Here is a 19,463-nt window from a genome sequence, read left to right on the forward strand (position 1 = left end):
TAGTCAACAGTTTTCCTGTCAAGTTTATTTACCCTTTACCTGCCTTTCTCCTCCTCTCGTTTGTACTAGCAAAAGAATGGTCAGCCCTTCAGTGTTTGTGGGATAACAGTTTGAATGATTTGTACTTAGACTTGGCAGGAAATTTTTTTTTTAATGTTTTATTTTAATGACTTTTTAGAGGAAGAGAGCAGGAGAAAGAGACAGGAACATCTGTACCTGTATGCACGACTGGGAATCAAACCGGCAACCTCTACACTCTGGAATGATGCTCTTAACAGCCAAACTATCTGGCCAGGGCTTGGTGGGAAATCTAAACAGGTTTTTTGAAGCCCTTTTTAGGCTTGCCCTGAAGTGCTATATACCTTAGTAACTAAAGCACAGGTAGTAAAGTGCTAGAGAGCCTTGGGTAGGTTTGACAGGCTCTGTTGGAATATACCTTGTGGCCCACTCTGCTGAGCCCCAGACAGCAACTCAATCTCTGGTCCATGCTTGTTCTCTTTGCAGAATTAACACATTAGAAAATAAGCTAAATTTTAAGATTTTATTTATTGATTTTACGGGTGGAGGGTGGATAGAGCAAGAAATAGCAACTCATAGTTGCTTCATTTTAGTTCATTGTTTGCTTGTTGGATGTGCCTTGACCGGGCAAGCCCAGGATTTTGAACCAGCAACCTCAGTGTTCCAGATTGATGCTTTATCCACTGCGCCTCCACAGGCTAGGCAGTTTCCTTCTTTTTCCCATGTCTTATTTACATGTGTATTGAGAACTTCCCCAAGGAGCCTGGACTTTTTTTTTTTTTTTTTTTTTAATTTATTGACTTGATTTTAGAGAGAAAGGAAGGGACAGTGAGACAGAAATATTGATCTGTTTCTGTACCTGCCCTAACCGGGGATCAAACTGCCAACCCTTGTGTATCAGGGATGTTCTAACCAATTGAGCTATCTGGCCAGGGCTTGGAGCCTGGACTCTTTTTTTTTTTTTAAGATTTTTTATTTATTCAATTTTCATAGAGGGGAGAGAGAGAGAAAGAAAGGGGAGGAGCAGGAAGCATCAACTCCCATATGTGCCTTGACCAGGCAAGCCCGGGGTATCGAACAGGCAACCTCAGCGTTCCAGGTCAACGCTTTATCCCACTGCGCCACCACAGGTCAGGCTAGAGCAGGGGTCTCAAACTCGCGGCCCGCCGAACAATTTTGTGCGGCCCGCAGACTAATCCACGAAGTTCAAAATATTTTGGATAAAATTAAGTAAGCCTAGGGGCCTACTTGTATTTTTCATTTCTCTAGCATCCTAGCTAGATATTAGCTTAGTTAACAGCAATTGTGATGCGAACTACAGTTTCTGGTCGTTTTGTGACACTGAGTAAACTGCATGTACGATTGTGCTTGTTGTACTGATTTTTTTTTTGTTTTCAACTGCAATGAGAAAAGTGTTGCGTAACAGTTGCCTTTTGTAGACCTAGTGCGGCCCTCCGAACGGCTGTGATCATGCTCTGCGGCCCACATGCTGAGTTGAGTTTGAGACCCCTGGGCTAGAGCCTGGACTCTTAAGTGCATTTACTTACAAAGTCCAGGGAATTGAGGGAAGTTTGTGGTCAGGGTTCAGCAGAATTGCCCCATGGGTCTGTCCTTTCCCTGCCCCCAGCAGAAACTTTTTTTTTTTTTTTAATATTTATTTATTTATTCATTTTAGAGGAGAGAGAGAGAGAGAGAGAAGGGGGGAAGGAGCAGGAAGCTTCAACTCCCATATGTGCCTTGACCGGGCAAGCCCAGGGTTTTGAACCAGCAACCTCAGCATTCCAGGTCAACGCTTTATCCACTGCGCCACCACAGGTCAGGCCCCAGCAGAAACTTTTTGTTCCCAACCTCCTCCCTCATTTCCTGAGAATGTGGCTGAGGATTGCTTTGTTCCTTGGTATATTGAGTGTTCTTCTGCCACTTCAGGAGTAATTCTGTGATCCTCACAAGTCCTTTTTCTTTATTCTTGGAGAATAATCTTACGTGCGGCTAAATCTAGATCTAGCCTTCTGTTTTCTCTTTAGTGGAGAAGTTGAACATACTAGCTAAACTGTCCTGATGCCACCACTTCTGCCAAACCTGTTTCTCCAGCCCTGAAATGAGGGCAGTTATTACACCACATAAGTAAATGCGACTACATACATGTCTACAGAAAGTGTTTCCACAGTCCCTCACAGGTGACTCTTAATGCTAGTGGTTTCTCAGCTTATGACCAGACAGTACCATTCTGAGTTTGTTTTCTCACATATACAGTCATGAAAAAGACCCCAAGGCTGCCTCAAACAGCAGATGGTGAAAGCTGACACAGAGAAAATAGCACAGACCTTCAGGGCCTTGTTGAACTGTTACAAGGGCTGGTTGGTTGGATGGAAGAATGTTCATTAAACTTTAAAATACCATGGAGAAATGGGCGTTAGTTAAGAACCAGGTCTCACGCTGTGAACTTCCCTGTATTAAATGCCCCTCCGTCCAGTTGTGTGTAGAAGTCAATTGATAAAAAATTACTTCTTGACAGTGGTTCAAAACCCTGAGTTTCTGGCTTGAAATCTAAGGTTGCTGCCTTGAGCAAGGGGTGAGTGGCTTAGCCAGAGCTCCCTGGTCAAGCAATCAACGAACAGCTGAAAGTACCACAACTACGCTTTGATGCTTCTCCCTTCTTTTTCCCTCCCTTTCTCTTAAAAATATTCCCCCTTGCCTGACTAGGAGGTGGCACAGTGGATAGAGCGTTGGACTGGGACATGGAGGACCCAGGTTCAAAACCCCGAGATTGCCGGCTTGAGCAGTGGGCTCATCTGGTTTGAGCAAGGCTCACCAGCTTGAACCCAAGGTCACTGATTTGAGCAAGGGGTCTCTTGTTCTGCTGTAGGCTCCCAGTCAAGGCACATATGAGAAAGCAATGAGTGAACAACTAAGGTGCTGCAATGTAGAATTGATGCTTCTCCCTCCCTGCCTGTCTGTCCCTATCTGTCCTTCTCTCTGTCCCTCCCTCTCCCTCCCTCTGTCTCTCTCTGTCTCTGTCACACCAAAAAATTTCCTTAAGTGTTTGTCTTTGTACAAAACTGGATGTTCTGTAAATCCTGTGCTATAAATTTTTTTTTTGAAGTGTTATTTTCCCATTTAATCAGCTTTTCTTACATACGGTACCACTGACTAAAGTCCATGGACACTTTAGCCTTTGATTCTGCTCTTTGAAGGAACGATGCTCCATTTTGTCCATCTTTTAAATTGACCCCCTTATCTTGTTGAGAGGAGGTGTCATGTACATTTTGGAGTAAGAGACCAAAGCAGGCAGTTGGCAGTTAGGACTCCATGTAAGGGTATGCTCACCCTGACTTTGGAGGGTTCTAGCTTAAGGGGAAGATGAGCATGGCTGCAGACAGTGACCAGGCCACTGGAGCAGGCATCCAAGGGGCTTTGTGACCAGGCGCTACCTTCTAGTTCTCCTCACTTCAAATATCATCCTGGGGCAAATGCCCCCCAGTCACAGGTTGGTATGTGGAATGGCAAACCATGGAGTGAAAGCAAACTCTGTAGACAGGGGTTTTTTCTGTCATCTGTCCTTCACAGAGCATGTGGAACAGGGTCAGGCACTCTTGGGACCATGTCTGCCCAACACTTGACACAGTGACTGTACAGAGTCGGCAGCACTGGTGGCTCTGGCCACGTGTTGACTGTACCCAGCTCTGGCAGACAGATGTCTTATTTCCAGGGCAAAGTAGGGGCATGATGCCAGGGCCACTAGTGAGTTGTGTTAAAGGATTCCTCATTGCCCTTCTGCTCTAGTGGCTCTGTGGGGGTGTTGACTATATTGTCAGTACAGGGACCTGTTCTTGGCATGGAGTAGTTGCTTGGTCCCAGTAGCCCTCAGTCCCTCAATTATCTTCCTTCTGATTAGGGTGACACTCGGCCCTAAACTTCTTTCTTCTTTCCTTGACTCGAGCACATTTTCCTCACCAGGCCACGAGCAGACTTCAGGGATGCAGCTGTGTCAGGCGAGAGAAAGTGGAACATGTGGCATGCGACAGTGTGCAGAGTGCCTGGCAGCATATGCTTCCGAGTGGTTGTCTTTATTACCTTGTTGCTCCAAAGGCTTTGGGATGAGGGTTAATACTAAAGCCTTCTCATTTTGGTTCTTTAATATCCAGCATTACCCTGAACGCCACGGAGGACCAGAACGCCATGGGCGGGACTCCCGTGACAGGTGGGGCGGATACGGTTCTGACAAGAGAATGAGTGAGGGCCGGGGGCTGCCTCCTCCACCCAGGTTTGTGTCTCACACTACACAGTGCCCTTGTGGGCCTCACACATAGCTGACAGACTGAGGACCCCAGTTTTGGGGATGCAGTGAGCATTGCCCTGTGACTCAGTGCATTGACTTTGACTCAGGCCTCCTTGGAGCTCTTTGAGTAGCATGGGGCCAGAGCTAGTCCTGTTTCTTGCAGTACCCACTGCCGGAAGGGATGAGGGGGCTGGGAACACAGAATGTTAGACCCACACTCCAGAACCTACTGCAGTTACTGTTCTGAGAGGCAGAGGTGGGGGCAATCCATATCAGAGATGTCTTTTTTCCAAGGGGCAGACGTGACTGGGGGGACCATGGCCGAAGAATAGAGGATGACCGTGCATGGCAGGGTGCTGCTGATGGAGGCATGATAGACAGGGACCACAAGAGATGGCAAGGTAAGGACTGGCTCTTGGACGCAGCTGTGAAGTATTTGGAAAGCTCAGGCTACACCTGTTCTTCCCTCGTCACTGCTCATCGCCCTGCTGTCTCTCCTCAGGGCCAGGCAGAGGACATGACTGGGTAGTGGGTGGGAGTGAGGGTTGGTGTAGAAAAGTGCTGTGGATGCTGGTAACACCTCCCCACTGTGACTTAGGACAATTGTGTGTCATTCTTGTGTTTACACATTCACAGGGTTGACTGGGTGGCATGAAAAGGGACTAGACTTGCCTGAGCCCTGTGTTGGTGTCTTCTAAACTACATCCTGTGCTTGGAGGTTCCTTGCCAACAGTGTGTCTTGTTTTCTAGGTGGTGAGAGAAGTATGTCTGGTCATTCTGGGCCAGGTCACATGATGGACCGAGGAGGGATGTCAGGGTAAGGTGTTCTGTTAGTCTGTACCAGTCTCTTTGCACGTGGCTTGCTTGAAGGTTTAGAAACAGCCAAGTCTTTCTAACGTATGCTGCCCTCTGTTGTGCTTTGTTGCTTGTCATTGCGCTCAAGAGTCCCCTGGGGCTGCTGCTTAAGAGGGAAGAGTCCCGAAGGGCATGTGTCCCACAGGCACCCAGCACATCCCACTGAACAGGTTCCAAGGACATGAGTATCTGTGTTTGTTTTAGGCGCAGCAACTTTACCCCAAGAGGGGCCTCTCGAGGCCACGTGATTCCACGTGGTGCAATGCAAGGCGGATTTGGTGGCCAAAACCGAGGCAGCCGACCCAACGATGCCCGCTTCACTCGCCGTTACTAAGTGCTTGGAATCCTGTGTTCCGTCACATGGCAACCAGAGTATGTTCTGTTAGGAGTTATCTTAAACTGTGTACAAAATTTTTTTTTTATCTGCTGCCATATTGTAGCTCAATACAATGTGAATTTGGTTTGTTTTTTTTTTGTAATAAATGTGTTTCTGTTCACATACCCTTTATTTAAAGCATCATCTTTTTATCTCCGTCTTTAAGTAAAATGAAATTATACTCGGCATTGCTGAGCCACAGCTTTTCCTCCAGGGGAGGGCTGAAAGGGGCAGCTTCGAGGGTCTATTGGGGTTTCCGGCATTCCTGTCGCCTTTGCTGAATATGCTGTCATTTTGTGTGTGTATGGTAAAATAAACATAACAGGAAATTCACTATTTTAACCATTTTTACGTGTAATTCAGTGGCATTTAATTCACATTGCTGTACAATTGTCACTCATCTCCAGAAGTTTTATTTTCCCAAACTGGAACTCATTAAACACTAACTCCCCTTCCCCCAGCACCCACCATCTACTTTCTGTTTTCTAGTATGGTGAGGACAAGGTCACAACAGAGCAGGGCGCTGAGAGAAGAACTGTTAACACCAAGAAAGGAAGGGGCCGTATGGTTGGACAGTGTGACGCAGGTGTGTTCAGGGACAAGTGTTGCATGGAATCTCGGGGTTTGCAGCCTGGCAGTTCCCTCCCAACCTCAGCCTCAAAGGAGACATCTTGCCTTGGCCAGCTGGGGCTCACTGTTCCTTCTGCCAGAGACCAACACCTGATCCATAAGAACTGGATCAAAAATCCCAGTCAGGACACAGCCTGAGACCCGGGGGCCCAGTTTTACAGCCTGCCTTGGGGCAAGTTCCTTCCGTTCTGAGTCTCCATTTGTTCCACTGAGTAGCTTCAGTACCACTGTAGGGCTGTGGCCCCCTCTATCCTGCCACCACCTCAGCTACAATATCCTAATTCTCCAAAGACCACAGAGTAACTCCCATATTCCAGTCCACCAGGACCTCTGTTGACTACAAAACTGTTTCCAGGGTCACATTGGAGTAACATACCTGCTGTTGACTGTTTGAATGTGTCACCTTGTACTGTTAAGATTTTTTTTTTTTTTTTTTTTTACAGAGGCAGAGATAGGGGCAGACAGACAGGAACGGAGAGAGATGAGAAGCATCAATCATCAGTTTCTCATTGCGCATTGCGACTTCTTAGTTGTTCATTGATTGCTTTCTCACATGTGCCTTGACCGCGGGCCTTCAACAGACCGAGTAACCCCCTGCTGGAGCCAGCGACCTTGGGTCTAAGCTGGTGAGCTCTTTGCTCAAGCCAGATGAGCCCGCGCTCAAGCTGGTGAGCTCGGGGTCTCGAACCTGGGTCCTTCCGCATCCCAGTCCGACGCTCTGTCCACTGCGCCACCACCTGGTCACGCTACTGTTAAGATTTAACAAAAAAAAAAAAAAAAGATTTAACGAAAGCGCCCTGGCCAGTTGGCTCAGTGGTAGAGCGTCGGCCTGGCATGCAGAAGTCCCGGGTTCGATTTCCGGCCAGGGCACACAGGAGAAGCGCCCATCTGCTTCTCCATCCCTCCCCCTCTCCTTCCTCTCTGTCTCTCTCTTCCCCTCCCGCAGCCGAGGCTCCATTGGAGCAAAGATGGCCCGGGCGCTGGGGATGGCTCCTTGGCCTCTGCCCCAGGCGCTAGAGTGGCTCTGGTCGCAACAGAGCGACGCCCCAGAGGGGCAGAGCATCGCCCCCTGGTGGGCGTGCCTGGTGGATCCTGGTCGGGCACATGCGGGAGTCTGTCTGACTGTCTCTCCCCGTTTCCAGCTTCGGAAAAATACAAAAGAAAAAAGATTTAACGAAGGTTGGCTTGGCCCTCAGCCACCTAGGGAAAGAGCCTAGGCTGCTGCAGCCCATGTGGCTCCTAGGTGGAGAGCACAAAGCATCAACTGGACTTTGTTCTCAGCAGGTGACATGGAGACACTGAACCCAGCGCACTACAGCCAGTGTCTTGGGATCCTTGGGGCTTGTGTCTCTCAGTCACCTCTGGTTCAGGAGAACTTACCATCCCTCCTCACCATCTTAGTCCAGACCCACCAGAGCAGGGGCAGACAAAACAATCTCGTGGCAAATGGGACTTGGCAGGTGAGACTTTCAAAATTAAGAACCGTGAGATGGGAGATGATTCTGGATTATCCAGATAAGCCTAATATCATTACAAAGGTCCTTATAAAAGAAATACGGCAGCAGGGGAGTCAGAGTAGATGTTTGAGAGACAACACTGCTGGAAATGGAGAAAGGGCCCATGGACGAAGGAATGCAGCAATTTCTAGAAGCTGGAGAAGGCCAGAAAACAGATTCTCTAATGGAGCATCCGGAAAGAGCCAGACCTGCTGCCATCTGGATTTCAGCCCAGTGAGACCCATGTTGGGCTCCTAACCTCCAGAACTGTGAGGAGCAATTTATGTTGTTTTAGACACTAAGTCTATTCATTTGTTGGAGTAGCCACATGGTACTCATACTACCCTCCAAGGCCATTCTCAACTAGGGTGATTGTCCCCTCAAATACCTGGACACCTATGTGGTTGTCATGACATGGGGGTAGAGGGGCGCTAGTAGCATTTAGGTATGGAGGCAGGGATGCTTCTCAATGTCTACAGTGCTCAGGATGGCCCCCCAGAACTTCTCTGGCCGGAATGTCAGTGATGCTGAGGTGAGAAAACCCTGCCCTGAGGTAGTGCTGTGTTGCAGCACCCCCAGGGAACCAAGGAAGCCCAGAGTGAGCACTCAACTCAGTCTAGAGGTAGGAGGAAGGGGTCGTGGGAGGCAGCATCTGTGCAGTGAGCAGGAGGCAACCAGAAGGAAGGGTGGTGGCCTGGTGAGGAAGCCTGTGAGTTGCTGGGAAAGATAAAAATAACTGGTGGTTAAAACCAGTTATTTGCCTGACCAGGCAGTGGCGCAGTGGATAGAGCGTTGGACTGGGACACAGGACCCAGATTCGAGACCCCGAGGTCACCAGCTTGAGCGCAGGCTCATCTGGTTTGAGCAAAGCTCACCAGCTTGAACCTAAGGTCGCTGGCTCAAGCAAGGGGTCCCTCGGTCTGCTGTAGCCCCCCCCCCCCATCAAGGCACATATGAGAAAGCAATCAATGAACAACTAAGGTGCTGCAACAAAGAAATTTTGCTTCTCATCTCTCTCCCTCTGTCCCTATTTGTCCCTCTCTGACTCTGTCACACACACACACAACCCAGCTGTTTGAGGAACTGAGGGCCACTCAATGTCTAGAAGGAACCTAGGGGAGTAAGGGTCCCTCTGAGGAATCTGGGCTCATGGGAAGGGCAGTGGGGAGCCATAAGTTTCTGAGCAGGGTAGTGACATAATCAGACTTGGACTTTGGGGAAAAGATTGATAGGGGCCAACCTGGAGTAGGAGACCAGGGAGGTGGTCTCGACACTGGCGATGATGCAAGTGGATGGAGAACTGGAAGTCTGACTAGGTGAGGAAATGGAGCAGTCAATAGTGGCACCCTGGTTTGGGCTGACAACTAGATTAACATGGAAAGTGCCAACGAGCGTTAGGAACCAGTGGCTGACCCTAAGCCCAGCCTGTGGGCAGTAACTATCACAGGGACCATAGAGACCAGGTTTTGAATTCAGTTTCAACTTTATGCCCAAATCACACAGGATACAGTCTGCTGGAGGTAAGGTCCTGGAAGGGTCAAGCAAATCCCTAGGGAAACCCCTCACAGACCTGCTAAGGCTGGTTTCCTTTCCTGCAGGTTTTGTTGGACCAATAATAGACCTTTAACAATTGCTCCAGTGTGGTGGCGTGGGCTTGGCAGGTCTCTCCTCCCTCAATAAAATGGTAATAACAGGAGAGTCATGAGCATTCACAGAGCCTAGTAGAATACATGGCACAACCAGAGTACAAACTCCTCCTATATGCAAAGGCCCAGGTTAGACAAGTGGAAATTCTGTCCTAGGTAGGATTTAAGAACCATCTGGGATCCTGGTAGACAGAATAAACTTTGAACCTGGCCATGCAAGTATCTCCATCTGTAAAATGAGTCCATGGGCTGCTGGAATGGCTCAGTGGATGGAGAGCCAGGCTGCGCAGGTCCTGACCGTGGGCCACACATACTCCTGGCCTCCGAGAGGCCAGCACTGTACCAGCTCTCAGGCAGTACCAAGGACCAGGAACGCTCCCTGGCCTTGCCCATTGTGTTCTCATCCTAGACTTGCTCCCACCCAGCTGACGTCCAGTAAGGTCAGAGGGAGCACAGGGAGCCAGGCAGCCTCCCACGGACATGGGAGACCTGCCATGGTGGGCTCTCTCGCTGCAAGCATCACTGGCCAAGCCACCCATCCTCAGATACAACCCCTCCTTGTCACCAGGTAGACAGACGCACATTGGCTTCTCTGGGAAAACACTCTCTCCTCTGGTCTCTGCTTTCCTCATGTGTAACCCCTTTCATCACCCCCAGGATCATGAGCCTAGGTGAGCTCTGTCCCCTGAACTGAGGGACATACACCCCTGAACTCTTGGAAACAGAGGCTCCCATGCTGCCTCATAACTACGGTCTACTTGCTCCCAGGGCTACCTCCTGGGCCAGCCTCTGGCTCCTACGCCCACTGCCCACCCTGACTGGGGCACGTTTCTTTCTCGCACCACAATGGGACGCCCTCAATGGTAGAGAAGCTGGAAGCATTTGGACAGCCTCCCCTCCCAGAGCTCCAGCCCAAAGGGGCAGCAGACACAAGTCACTAGGCAACTGATCCTTTGTGGGACAGGGGTTTTGGGGAAGGCTTCTGAAGAGAGCAGAGCACCTCTGGAAGATGCAGTTGAGAGGGCAAGGCCTTTGTGGGCTGGGGAGAATCCCCAATACATAGCAATGACCTCCATGCCTGTGCTCCTAAGGAATGCCAGAGTGTGGGGAATGGATGGAATGAAAATAGAGACCAGGCAAGGTTGGGTGTTTAGTTGACATGGAAGAGATGAATTCTTCCCATTCCACTGAGCCCTGGCTCCCAGACTGCCCTCTGGACTCAGCCCTCCAACAACCCAGGTGCCCCCAGCGCAGCTTGGCCTTCAGCACTTTCTCAACCCTTTCCCGGGACACTGAGCACTGGGATCAACTGTCTGCTCCCACTTTCCATACAGAGTGAGGGCCCCAGTGGGTAAGGACCAGAAAGAAAAGGTATGAACCAAATTCAGTCACCAAGGAGCCCCCAGGAACCAGAAGCCCAGGCCCACATGCTGAGGGTCAGTTGGGCCACCCCATGCCAGCACACGGGTCGAAGAACACTTCTGAAGTCCTTTATTGGACCAGCAAAGCTGGGAGCTGCCCTAGAAGTCAGGTCCCACTCTGGAGCCTTGAGGTCTGGGCACCCCTGCCCCTGTGCCCAACCAGGGAAGGCGGCTTCCTCTGACAGGCTACTTGATTCGCTCCTTCAGGTATTCCCAGCCTTCCTTGGTGTATTCACAAGCCTTGGAAGGGGCCACCGACAGTGTTGACATCACCACAATGATGCCTGTGGGAGAGAAAGAGGGCCCAGTACCTGGTAAGGCTCCCCACCTACAACCAAGGGTTTAGTCCAACTCCCAAGACACCCAACTCAGTCATGCTTTTAGAAGTGACACAGTTCTGTCAATTCTAAACAGGAAAACTGAGGCAGAGAAAGGGTAGAGTCTCACCTTCTCTGAGGCCACTTGATGCTGATGTGCTCCAATGTGACCCAAACCCTCAAAACGAGGTTCCATTTTGCTCCCACTACCCTGGAACCTCCACCCCTTCTCTTTTAGATGCATGAAGGACATACCCAGTAGTAAGGGGAGTGATGAAAAGATATGGCCATGAAGCAAATTCAGGGGTGCTATCTATATTGGGGTACCTGGGCCACCACCACCCCAAGCAGAGAGAGACAAGGGCCTACCTGAATTCCAGTACTCGCGGATGTGAAAGTTAAGTTTTGGAGGGGCTGGGAGCTGGGAAGAAACAGAGAGAAAAGACTGGTGAAACAGGAAAGGCCTGGCAGTCCCAAGCACCTCCAAATGCAGGCAGAGCAGCAGTACATGCCCCAGTGTGGAGGATAGCACCAGGGCTGGAGGGACCAGGGACTGAAGACCACCTGAAAGTTGACTCCTGCCAAACCTCAGCCTCACTCCCAGCATGGAGTACCTGGGGTATCTTCAGACCCATCTGCTCACACACATACTGGCTGAATTGGTACATCGCAGGAGGGACCACCACCTCCGCCTTCTTAAGGGCCGCCTGGCTCTTGTCGCTGGGTCCCAGCAGCTCCTGGTCATACACGAGATAGACCATGCCACCAGCCACACTCCCTTTGATGAGAAACCTGCATGCAAGGAAGGTAACGACAGCAGCTCAGGGGACACCGCTAGCTACCCTCGAAGGCCTAGGCCCGTGGGAGAAGGAGCTAGACCCCCAGGGAGTCCCACAATCCGAAGCCAGGCAGGTAATAGGAGAATGAAAGGGCGTCTTGCTAGCCCAGGGGCATGCCTGACCCCTACTTGGCACAGCACTCCATTTACAGTATGCAAAGCAGAAGTACTCCGTCCTATTCAACCGGTAAACTGAAGCCCTGAAAAGGACAGTCGGTCACTAATGATTCCGCACACAGCACGGAACAGGGAAGACTTTTAAGTCCCCTAACTTTTGCCTTAAGGCCCGAGAAAGGAGACTCCGCGAGCGATCTGCGAGGGTTTTCCACGAGTGTCTGGTCGCTTCTTGTATGCCCTATGCCGCTCTGGGCGCGCATTCACCTCCCAATAAATGGCGTGCGCCACTTCCACTTTCCAGAGAAGACAATTGAACCTCGTAGAGATCTTATATTCCGGAAGTCACAAGGCAAGAACTCGCGCGACCTCGGGAATCACCTCTCCTCTTGAAACTCAAGTTTCCCCATGTGAGCCCAGATCATCTGACACTATGGGAAACGAAGAGCAGCTCGGGAGCAAACCAAAAAGGGATGTCTCCAGTAGACGACTTTCTCGGGGGCTCGGGCCCGCCCGGCGACTACACGCACCTCATCAACGACCACATTCGGGATACCATAGTTGCTCCACTCCGTGCGAAAGGACACTCGGCTCGCCCGCCACTTCCGGTCGTGGCACCGCAGAAGCCTCTGGGAAACGTAGTTTTTCTTGTTAGCCGCAAAGGCCTCCGGGAGTCGGAGTCTCCTAAACGCTCAGAAACTCCAGAAGTTGTGGTCCCACCACAAAAGGACGCTGAGAAGTGTAATTAATCTTTTTTTTTTTTTTAATTCTTATACAGTGAGAAGAAGGAAGACAGAGAGACTTCCGCATGAGCCCCAACCGAGATCCACCCAAAAGCCCACTAGAGGGCAATGCTCTCTGTCCATCTGGGGCTGCTGCCCTGTTGCTCAGCAACCAAGCTCTTAGTGCCTGAGGCAGAGGCCATGGAGCCATCCTCTGCTCCTAGAGGGCCAAGTCGCTCCAATAGAACCATGGCTGCAGAACGGGATGAGCGAGAGAAAGAGAGAGAAGTGAGAGGGAGAGGTGAAGTGGTGGAAAAGCAGATGGGCGCTTCTCCTGTGTGCCCTGACCGGGAATCGAACGTGGGATATCCACACGTCCAGCTGACGCTCTACCACTGAGACAACTGGCAGAGAACTATAATTAATCTTTCGGGGCGGGCTGCTACAAAACTGTGTGGGAAATGTAGTCGGCACCGCCCACTGAGGTCCAGATGTTTCGCCTAGCCGCCAAGGCTACTGGGAAATGTAGTCCTATCTATGGCGAAATTGGAAAGAGGAGCCGGATATCTGTCTGGAGTGAGTCCTGAGAGTGACCCAAATGTAAGAGACCACCCCCGCCCGCACGGGGGACTCAGATCACCGGACTAAGAATGTGCCTAGAAGCCAGTTGTCACTGCAACTCAATGGCGGACTTAATCGAGAGAGGCGGGTTTAAGTTACGTGATAAGATTCGAAGGGTGGGACGGTTTTTCCTTCAGGGAGCGGGCCTGGGCTTCTGCTGGCCCAGAGGGAGAAGGGAGGCTGACTGCCCAGCAAGACCCGGGCACAGAGGCTGGGTTGCCTGGTCCCACCCCACGAAGTAGCAGGCTCTTAGTCACGTGACTCAGGCCCTACGGGAGGGGGCGCGGTCGGAGGCCGGACCCGCAGAGGCCGTCAAGGAAGGTCCGACCGCGGTGCGGGTGACTTCCAGGCAGGGACTCCAGCCTAGGTGGATGGCGGGAGAAATTGAGGCCCAAGTGGATGGGTGAGCGGTTGGGAGCGCGGAGCGGGTGCCACGCCCCCTTTGTCCTGCGCAAAAACTGAGGCTCGGCGAGGTCAGAGGGCCGTTGGAATCTGCGAAGATCTGGTTTCCCCCATTTCCCCATCTCAGCCCGGCTGTTCTGGCCAGCCAGGCAGGCAGAGGCGGATTTAACGTGGCACAGCGGGCGCGCGCCCTGGGCCCTGTCTTCTGAAGGGCCCTGCAAAACCTCAGCTTTACACTTTTTTCTAATGTAAGGGGCCCAGTATTTTCTTCTGCGCCCAGGGCCTCAGCCGACCTTAATCCGCCTATGTATTTGGGGATGTGTAGACACAAGGCCAGTGGTGGGGAAAGTGTTGAGCTGAGGGACTTCATGGGTTTCTCTAGAAGTGAAGGAGGTGGCAGCGCGTTCCCTGCTGGGAGAACAGCTGGTGTGACTGAAGAAGGGCAAGAAGTTCACTTTTATGAGAATTGACTCATAGATAGGAGCTGGGGAAGATGGGAATAGACAGGTGGCAGAGGCCAGACTCGCTGGACCTTGTGGGCTGTTGAGATGGGTCTCCATCTGAAGCAGTGGCGAGCCCTTGGGAAGGTTTAGAGCAGGATGGGGCACGCCTGATTTCTTTTGACAAAGATTCCTTTGGCTGCATGGATAGGACAAGATGGGAGGAAGGGAGTGTGAAGGTGCAGGAGCTGAGGAGGAGGCAGCTGGAAGTTTGTTGTTGGGGCAAAAGACAGGGCTTTTTCTAGAGATTGGGGATATGGGAACTACCCAATAGCACCATCTCTAAGCCTCCTGGATCCTAAAAGTCCTCCTCTCCTTTGTCCCACCGAGTCTAGGGGATTGAAACCCCAAAATGTAATGTGCCTGTGCCCTTTTCGAGGGAGACCCATGACTCCCCAAACTTTTAAGCACTCAGCCTGTTTCTCTCTTTTGCCTTCTCCCTAGAACAGGTAAATCACTCCCCACAACTAAAGTAATATCTTAACTCTTATGACGTGAGGACCTTCTGATTCGTCTTGGGCATCTCCAGACAGAGTGGTCTTTCTGGGCTCCCCCAGCTCTTGCCTCCCATATTCCTGTGCCAGCCTAGTACCTACTGTGTCCCTGACACAGTTTGGGGCGCTGAAGACATAATGGTGAAGAAACATAAGTAAGTTTCTATTTCTTTCCTGCCCTCATCGGGCTAACAGTCTATAAGCGAAGTAAACATGAAACAAATCATTAAGGTGACTTCAGGTGATGTTAAGTGCTGAGAACGAGATAAAAATTCAGAGGTAAGGAAGAGGGAAGGACCAGAAAGGCAGGTGCTTTAGAAAAAGAAGCCAGAGAAGCACCCCAGGAATAGTAATTTTTGTGTTGAAACTGAAAGAAGAGAGAGCAAACCATTGGCTTCTACCTGAAAAGAGCATTCTGGGCAGCAGGAACAGCCAGTGCAAAGGCTCTGAGGCAGTGACTGGCTGATTCTGAAGATCAGCAAGGAGGCTGGTGTGGCAAAAAGCTGGAGGATGAAGGGTTGGTCTATGGAGGGTCTTTGTGGCCATCGAGGAGAGTGACTTTTGTCCTAAATGAGTTGGGTAGGATTTTCAGCAGGGGAGGTAAGATGTGATTCTGCTGTTGCCTTGAGGGAGAAAGCCCTCAAGATTGGGCCAGTGGTTCAGGTAACCTGTATGGCAGCGGTTCTCAACCTGTGGGTCGCGACCCCGGCGGGGGTCGAACGACCAAAACACAGGGGTTGCCTAAAGCCATCGGAAATACATATTTTATTTAAAAATGTATTGTATAATAAATATGTATTTTATAATAAATGTATAATAAATATGTATTTTATAATAAATGTATAATAAATATGTATTTAAAAATGTATAATAAATATGTATTTTATAATAAATGTATTGTATAATAAATATGTATTTTCCGATGGCTTTAGGCAACCCCTGTGTTTTGGTCATTCGACCCCCGCTGGGGTCGCGACCCACAGGTTGAGAACCGCTGCTGTATGGTGACCTGGACCAGGTGGTGGCTGTGCAGATGAAGAAGATGGACAGGTCTAGAGGCCAGGAGGATCTTCTTTGAACAAGGCGCAGATGAGGAAAGAGGTGTGGCTGTGGGCCACCCTCTCTCTCACTGCAGACCCAGGAAGGGCCATAAAGGTGCTGCTCCTCACTGGGCTGGGAGCCCTGTTCTTCACCTATTATTGGGCTGACAACTTCAACCCAGGTGAGTGCCTGGGGTGGGACAGGGAGGAATCGGGCTGGCTGTCCTTTGTACCCCCTAGTCTAACCACCCCTGCTCACTGCTAGTTAGCCTACAGGGAGCCCGTGTGCTGCTGACAGGGGCCAGTGCAGGCGTTGGGGAGGAGCTAGCATATCACTATGCCCGTCTGGGCTCCCACCTGGTACTCACTGCCCACACCAAGGATCTTCTGCAGAAGGTGAGACACCCATTTTGAGTTTAATGGTGGGGGCAGGAGTGTGGTGGAAAATAGGGCCTTGAATCCCTGCAAAGATCCAGGCTTCCTGTGTGACCTTGGGCAACTCAGTTAACCTCTCTGAGCCTTAATTTCCTCGTTTGCAAAATGGAGACAATAAAAGTACCTTCTTGTGGGCTATGGCATTGGGTGAATGCAATAAGACAAGTAAATGTAAAACAGGGAGTGTTCTTCAATAAACAGCAGTATCAGTAGTGCCCAAAGCCTGTGATGATAGCCAGGGTTCTCAAACTAAAAACAGTGGAGGGTGGACATTTCTTAGGAACAGAATGTTCCAAGGAAATGTACAGTTGAGACAAACCTTTCAGAATTTCAAGAGGGGCCAGAAACCTTCAGATTTATTTGAAATCTCCAGAGTTTTAAATGTTGTTGATTGAGCAAATAAAATACCTCCTCTTCTGGTCCATGGGCTATCAGTTTGCGACCCCACTGGTAAAGCTTTGGGAACAGAACAGGCAGCTCAGAGTAGGGGAGGGGGCTACAGGCTGGGGACCCAATGCGCCCAGCAGGTAGCAGGAGCCAGCTGGGGTGGAGGTGCCCACGAGCAGCTCTGGCCCCCGAGGTGATAGGGAACTGCCGGATGCTGGGTGCTCCCAAGGTCTTCTACATCGCTGCGGACACGGCCTCCTGTGAGGTGCCCAAGCGCATGGTGCAGTTTGCCATGGACAAGCTGGGTGAGGGGTGGTGCCTGGAGTCTGGGACCTTGGCCTAGGCCTCAGGGCTAGGACCTGAATTGGAGTGGGGGTGTGGTAGTAATGTTCTCAAACTAAAAACAGTGGAGGGCCTGACTAGGTGGTGGCGCAGTGGGTAGAGCGTTGGACTGGGATGCGGAAGGACCCAGGTTCGAGACCCCGAGGTCGCCAGCTTGAGCGCGGGCTCATCTGGCTTGAGCAAAGAGCTCACCAGCTTAGACCCAAGGTCGCTGGCTCCAGCAGGGGGTTACTTGGTCTGCTGAAGGCCCGTGGTCAAGGCACATGTGAGAAAGCAATCAATCAACAACTAAGAAGTCTCAACGCGCAACGAGAAACTAATGATTGATGCTTCTCATCTCTCTCTGTTCCTGTCTGTCTGTCCCTGTCTATCTCTGCCTCTGTAAAAAAAAATAAAAATAAATAAAAAATAAAAACAGTGGAGGGTGTCTGGGTGAGATTTATAAGTGTCTAGGGCGTAACTAGGGGTGGAGCTTCATTGCATCCATGGGGCCCAATTGGATTGGGGGCTGAACCTGGCAGGATCTGTGGAGTAGGGCTGGGTCTCTTAATCTGGGGGGAGGGGTCACTACCTAGGGCGGATCTCCTTGGGTCTATGCTCTGGGCGGAGTTTGCTAGTTTAAGGGAAGGGACTAGGATGGGTCCAGGGTGCCGAGCCTCAATCTCCTGGCTGATGGGCCTCTCCTGGACAGGCAGACAGGCAGGCAGGCTGGACTACCTCATGCTGAACCACCTTGGTGCTGCCCCAGCAGGCACATGGGCCCACAGTGCCCAGGGAATAAGATGGCTCATGCAGGTGCTTTGTCCCTCCCTGGCCCTGTCCCCCTCGGCTGGGTGGGTGCTCCATCCTTCCTATCTTCAGGTCCTACATCGAAAGTTGCTAGGTTTCGCCTGCTTTTGACTTTGGCTCCTCACGCGGCAGGCACTCCAGTCCTCCCTTCCCAGATTCTACCCTCTCCCCCATTCCTCTTTGGGCCCCTGCCCCAGGCTTCAACCCTCCTGGTTCTAGGCTCCACCCTCTCTAGGCCTTGGTTGGGGCCTTGGGCTTGGGGCCCAGGCACTGGGCTTGGGCTCCAGCCTCTCCATCCAAGCCTTCACCCCAGTCCTTGGGCTTGCCCATTCCTAACCAGCCCCACCCCCGGGTTTATAGGTTCTGTCCCTGCCCCACCTGGGCTTGAGTTCTTCCTCTGCTGTGTGTGATTTGCAATCACCGCCTCCAGGTGAACTTCCCGAGTTACGTGCAACTGACTTCTTTGGCGCTGCCCAGTCTGACAAACAGCAAGGGCTCCCTGGTGGTGGTGTCCTCACTGTTCGGTGCGTGCATGGTGGGGGGGGGGTGCAGAGTGGGGGGCCACAGGCCTAATGCAGCAGAGCCTGGATGGGGCAGGAAGGTTTCCTCAAGGAGGGTAGCAGCATGTGGCAGCTCAGCCACCGCCCTCCTGCATCCTCCTCCCAGGCCGGGTGCCCATGTCCTTCTCTAACCCCTATTCAGTGGCCAAGTTCGCACTGGACTGTTTCTTCAGCTCTCTGCAGCAGGAGCTGGACGTGCAGGATGTGAACGTGGCCATCACCATATGTATTCTGGGCCTCCATGATCACGCCTCGGCTGCTGAGGGAGTCAGGTAAGGCCAGTGGCATGAGGTGGGGGTTGTGAGGGGCCACTGAACCCCAGCCACAATCCCACCATACCTTCCTGCCCTCAGGGGTGTCACAAGGGCCAAGGAGGCCCTGGGGCCCAAGGCAGCTCTGGCCGTGATTCGCGGGGTGCTACGCATACCTCCCGCGTCTTCTATTCCTGGCACTTCCACGCGCTATGTCTGCTTCGAGCCTGGCTGCTTCGCCCAAGGGCCTGGTTCATCTGCCAGGAGCTCAATGTCACTGCCACTGCTGCTGCCTGAGTTCCTAGGGGTGAAGCCCCTTCATCTTCTCAGAGGAGGGCCCTTCATTCAGCTGTCCTGAAGGCGGAACACAAACAGAGACACCTCTGTGAGGGTGTCATCAAGACAGGGAAGGGATAGAAGGTGACAGAGGACAATCTGACTTTGGGTGATGGGTATGCAATATAATTGAATGACAAGATAACCTGGACATGTTTTCTTTGAATATATGTACCCTGATTTCTTGGTCACCCCATTAAAATAAAAATTTATTTATAAAAAAAACAAAAACAACTTTGATCAGGTAGTCAATAAATCCTTTAGGTTAAAAAAAAAAAGACAGGGAAGGAAAACTGAGAAAAACCACTAGCGCCTGGAAACAATGAAATGTCTGGGTGTGAGAGCTGCTACTGTGTGCCAGTACCCTGTCAGGGACTTTACCTCAGTTTTCTCGGTCTTCCGTGTTGTGATGACTGCTTCTATTTCACAAATGCAAAAAATAAGGCTCAGAGATGTGGTGTGGCAAGTCAGCCCCAGGGCCCTGGCCACCTCCAACAGGTCATACCAACTGCCGAGCCACCCTTGGAACCTTCCTACCTGGAAAGACCTTATTTGTTCTTTCCACTTGCTCAGTCTCAGAGCATCGCTCAACCC

At 51.2% G+C, this 19,463-nt stretch overlaps 3 protein-coding genes across 7 annotated transcripts in view; 2 read left to right on the plus strand and 1 right to left on the minus strand.

The window, feature by feature from the left end:
- The window catches only part of SAFB (scaffold attachment factor B), a 49,209-nt gene extending 43,339 nt beyond the window's left edge, over positions 1–5,870 (plus strand). Inside the window, exons 18-21 of one of the 4 annotated variants that reach the window (XM_066344817.1) lie at positions 4,164–4,282; positions 4,592–4,698; positions 5,048–5,114; positions 5,357–5,870. In XM_066344817.1, the coding sequence (XP_066200914.1) occupies positions 4,164–4,282; positions 4,592–4,698; positions 5,048–5,114; positions 5,357–5,486 (423 nt within the window). In that variant the 3' untranslated portion in view covers positions 5,487–5,870. The remainder of the gene's footprint in view (positions 1–4,163; positions 4,283–4,591; positions 4,699–5,047; positions 5,115–5,356) is intronic. The other 3 variants (XM_066344818.1, XM_066344819.1, XM_066344820.1) reach the window with 3 other exon arrangements.
- Positions 5,871–10,774: 4,904 nt separating this feature from the next.
- On the minus strand, positions 10,775–12,619 carry MICOS13 (mitochondrial contact site and cristae organizing system subunit 13). 2 transcript variants are annotated; one of them, XM_066344823.1, is made up of 4 exons: positions 12,521–12,619; positions 11,653–11,830; positions 11,408–11,459; positions 10,775–11,005 (listed from the first exon to the last, which is right to left on the minus strand). In XM_066344823.1, the coding sequence occupies exons 1-4, from the start codon at positions 12,547–12,549 to the stop codon at positions 10,908–10,910; spliced, it is 357 nt and encodes a 118-aa protein (XP_066200920.1). In that variant the 5' UTR covers positions 12,550–12,619; the 3' UTR covers positions 10,775–10,907. The 2 variants fall into 2 exon arrangements, with proteins under 2 accessions (XP_066200920.1, XP_066200921.1); XM_066344824.1 differs by lacking the exon at positions 12,521–12,619 and adding an exon at positions 12,258–12,458.
- Positions 12,552–19,058, plus strand: HSD11B1L (hydroxysteroid 11-beta dehydrogenase 1 like). The gene is given in 8 exon segments (XM_066344822.1): positions 12,552–13,312; positions 14,680–14,884; positions 15,662–15,951; positions 16,035–16,165; positions 18,153–18,246; positions 18,389–18,554; positions 18,636–18,691; positions 18,694–19,058. Coding segments are annotated over 6 exon segments (717 nt in total). The 5' UTR covers positions 12,552–13,312; positions 14,680–14,884; positions 15,662–15,818; the 3' UTR covers positions 18,831–19,058.
- Positions 19,059–19,463: the final 405 nt, after the last annotated feature.

The sequence above is a fragment of the Saccopteryx leptura genome, chromosome 1 (genome assembly GCF_036850995.1).
Source record: "Saccopteryx leptura isolate mSacLep1 chromosome 1, mSacLep1_pri_phased_curated, whole genome shotgun sequence".
In the NCBI taxonomy this organism is placed as follows: Eukaryota; Metazoa; Chordata; class Mammalia; order Chiroptera; family Emballonuridae; genus Saccopteryx; species Saccopteryx leptura.

Coding starts and splice junctions, on each gene's coding strand:
- MICOS13 (XM_066344823.1), bottom strand. CDS start 12,549: ATGGTATCCCGAATGTGGTCGTTGATGAG. Junction 11,831..12,520: donor CGAATGTGGTCGTTGATGAG/GTGCGTGTAGTC, acceptor CCTTGCATGCAG/GTTTCTCATCAAAGGGAGTG. Junction 11,460..11,652: donor TGGGTCTGAAGATACCCCAG/GTACTCCATGCT, acceptor GTTTCTTCCCAG/CTCCCAGCCCCTCCAAAACT.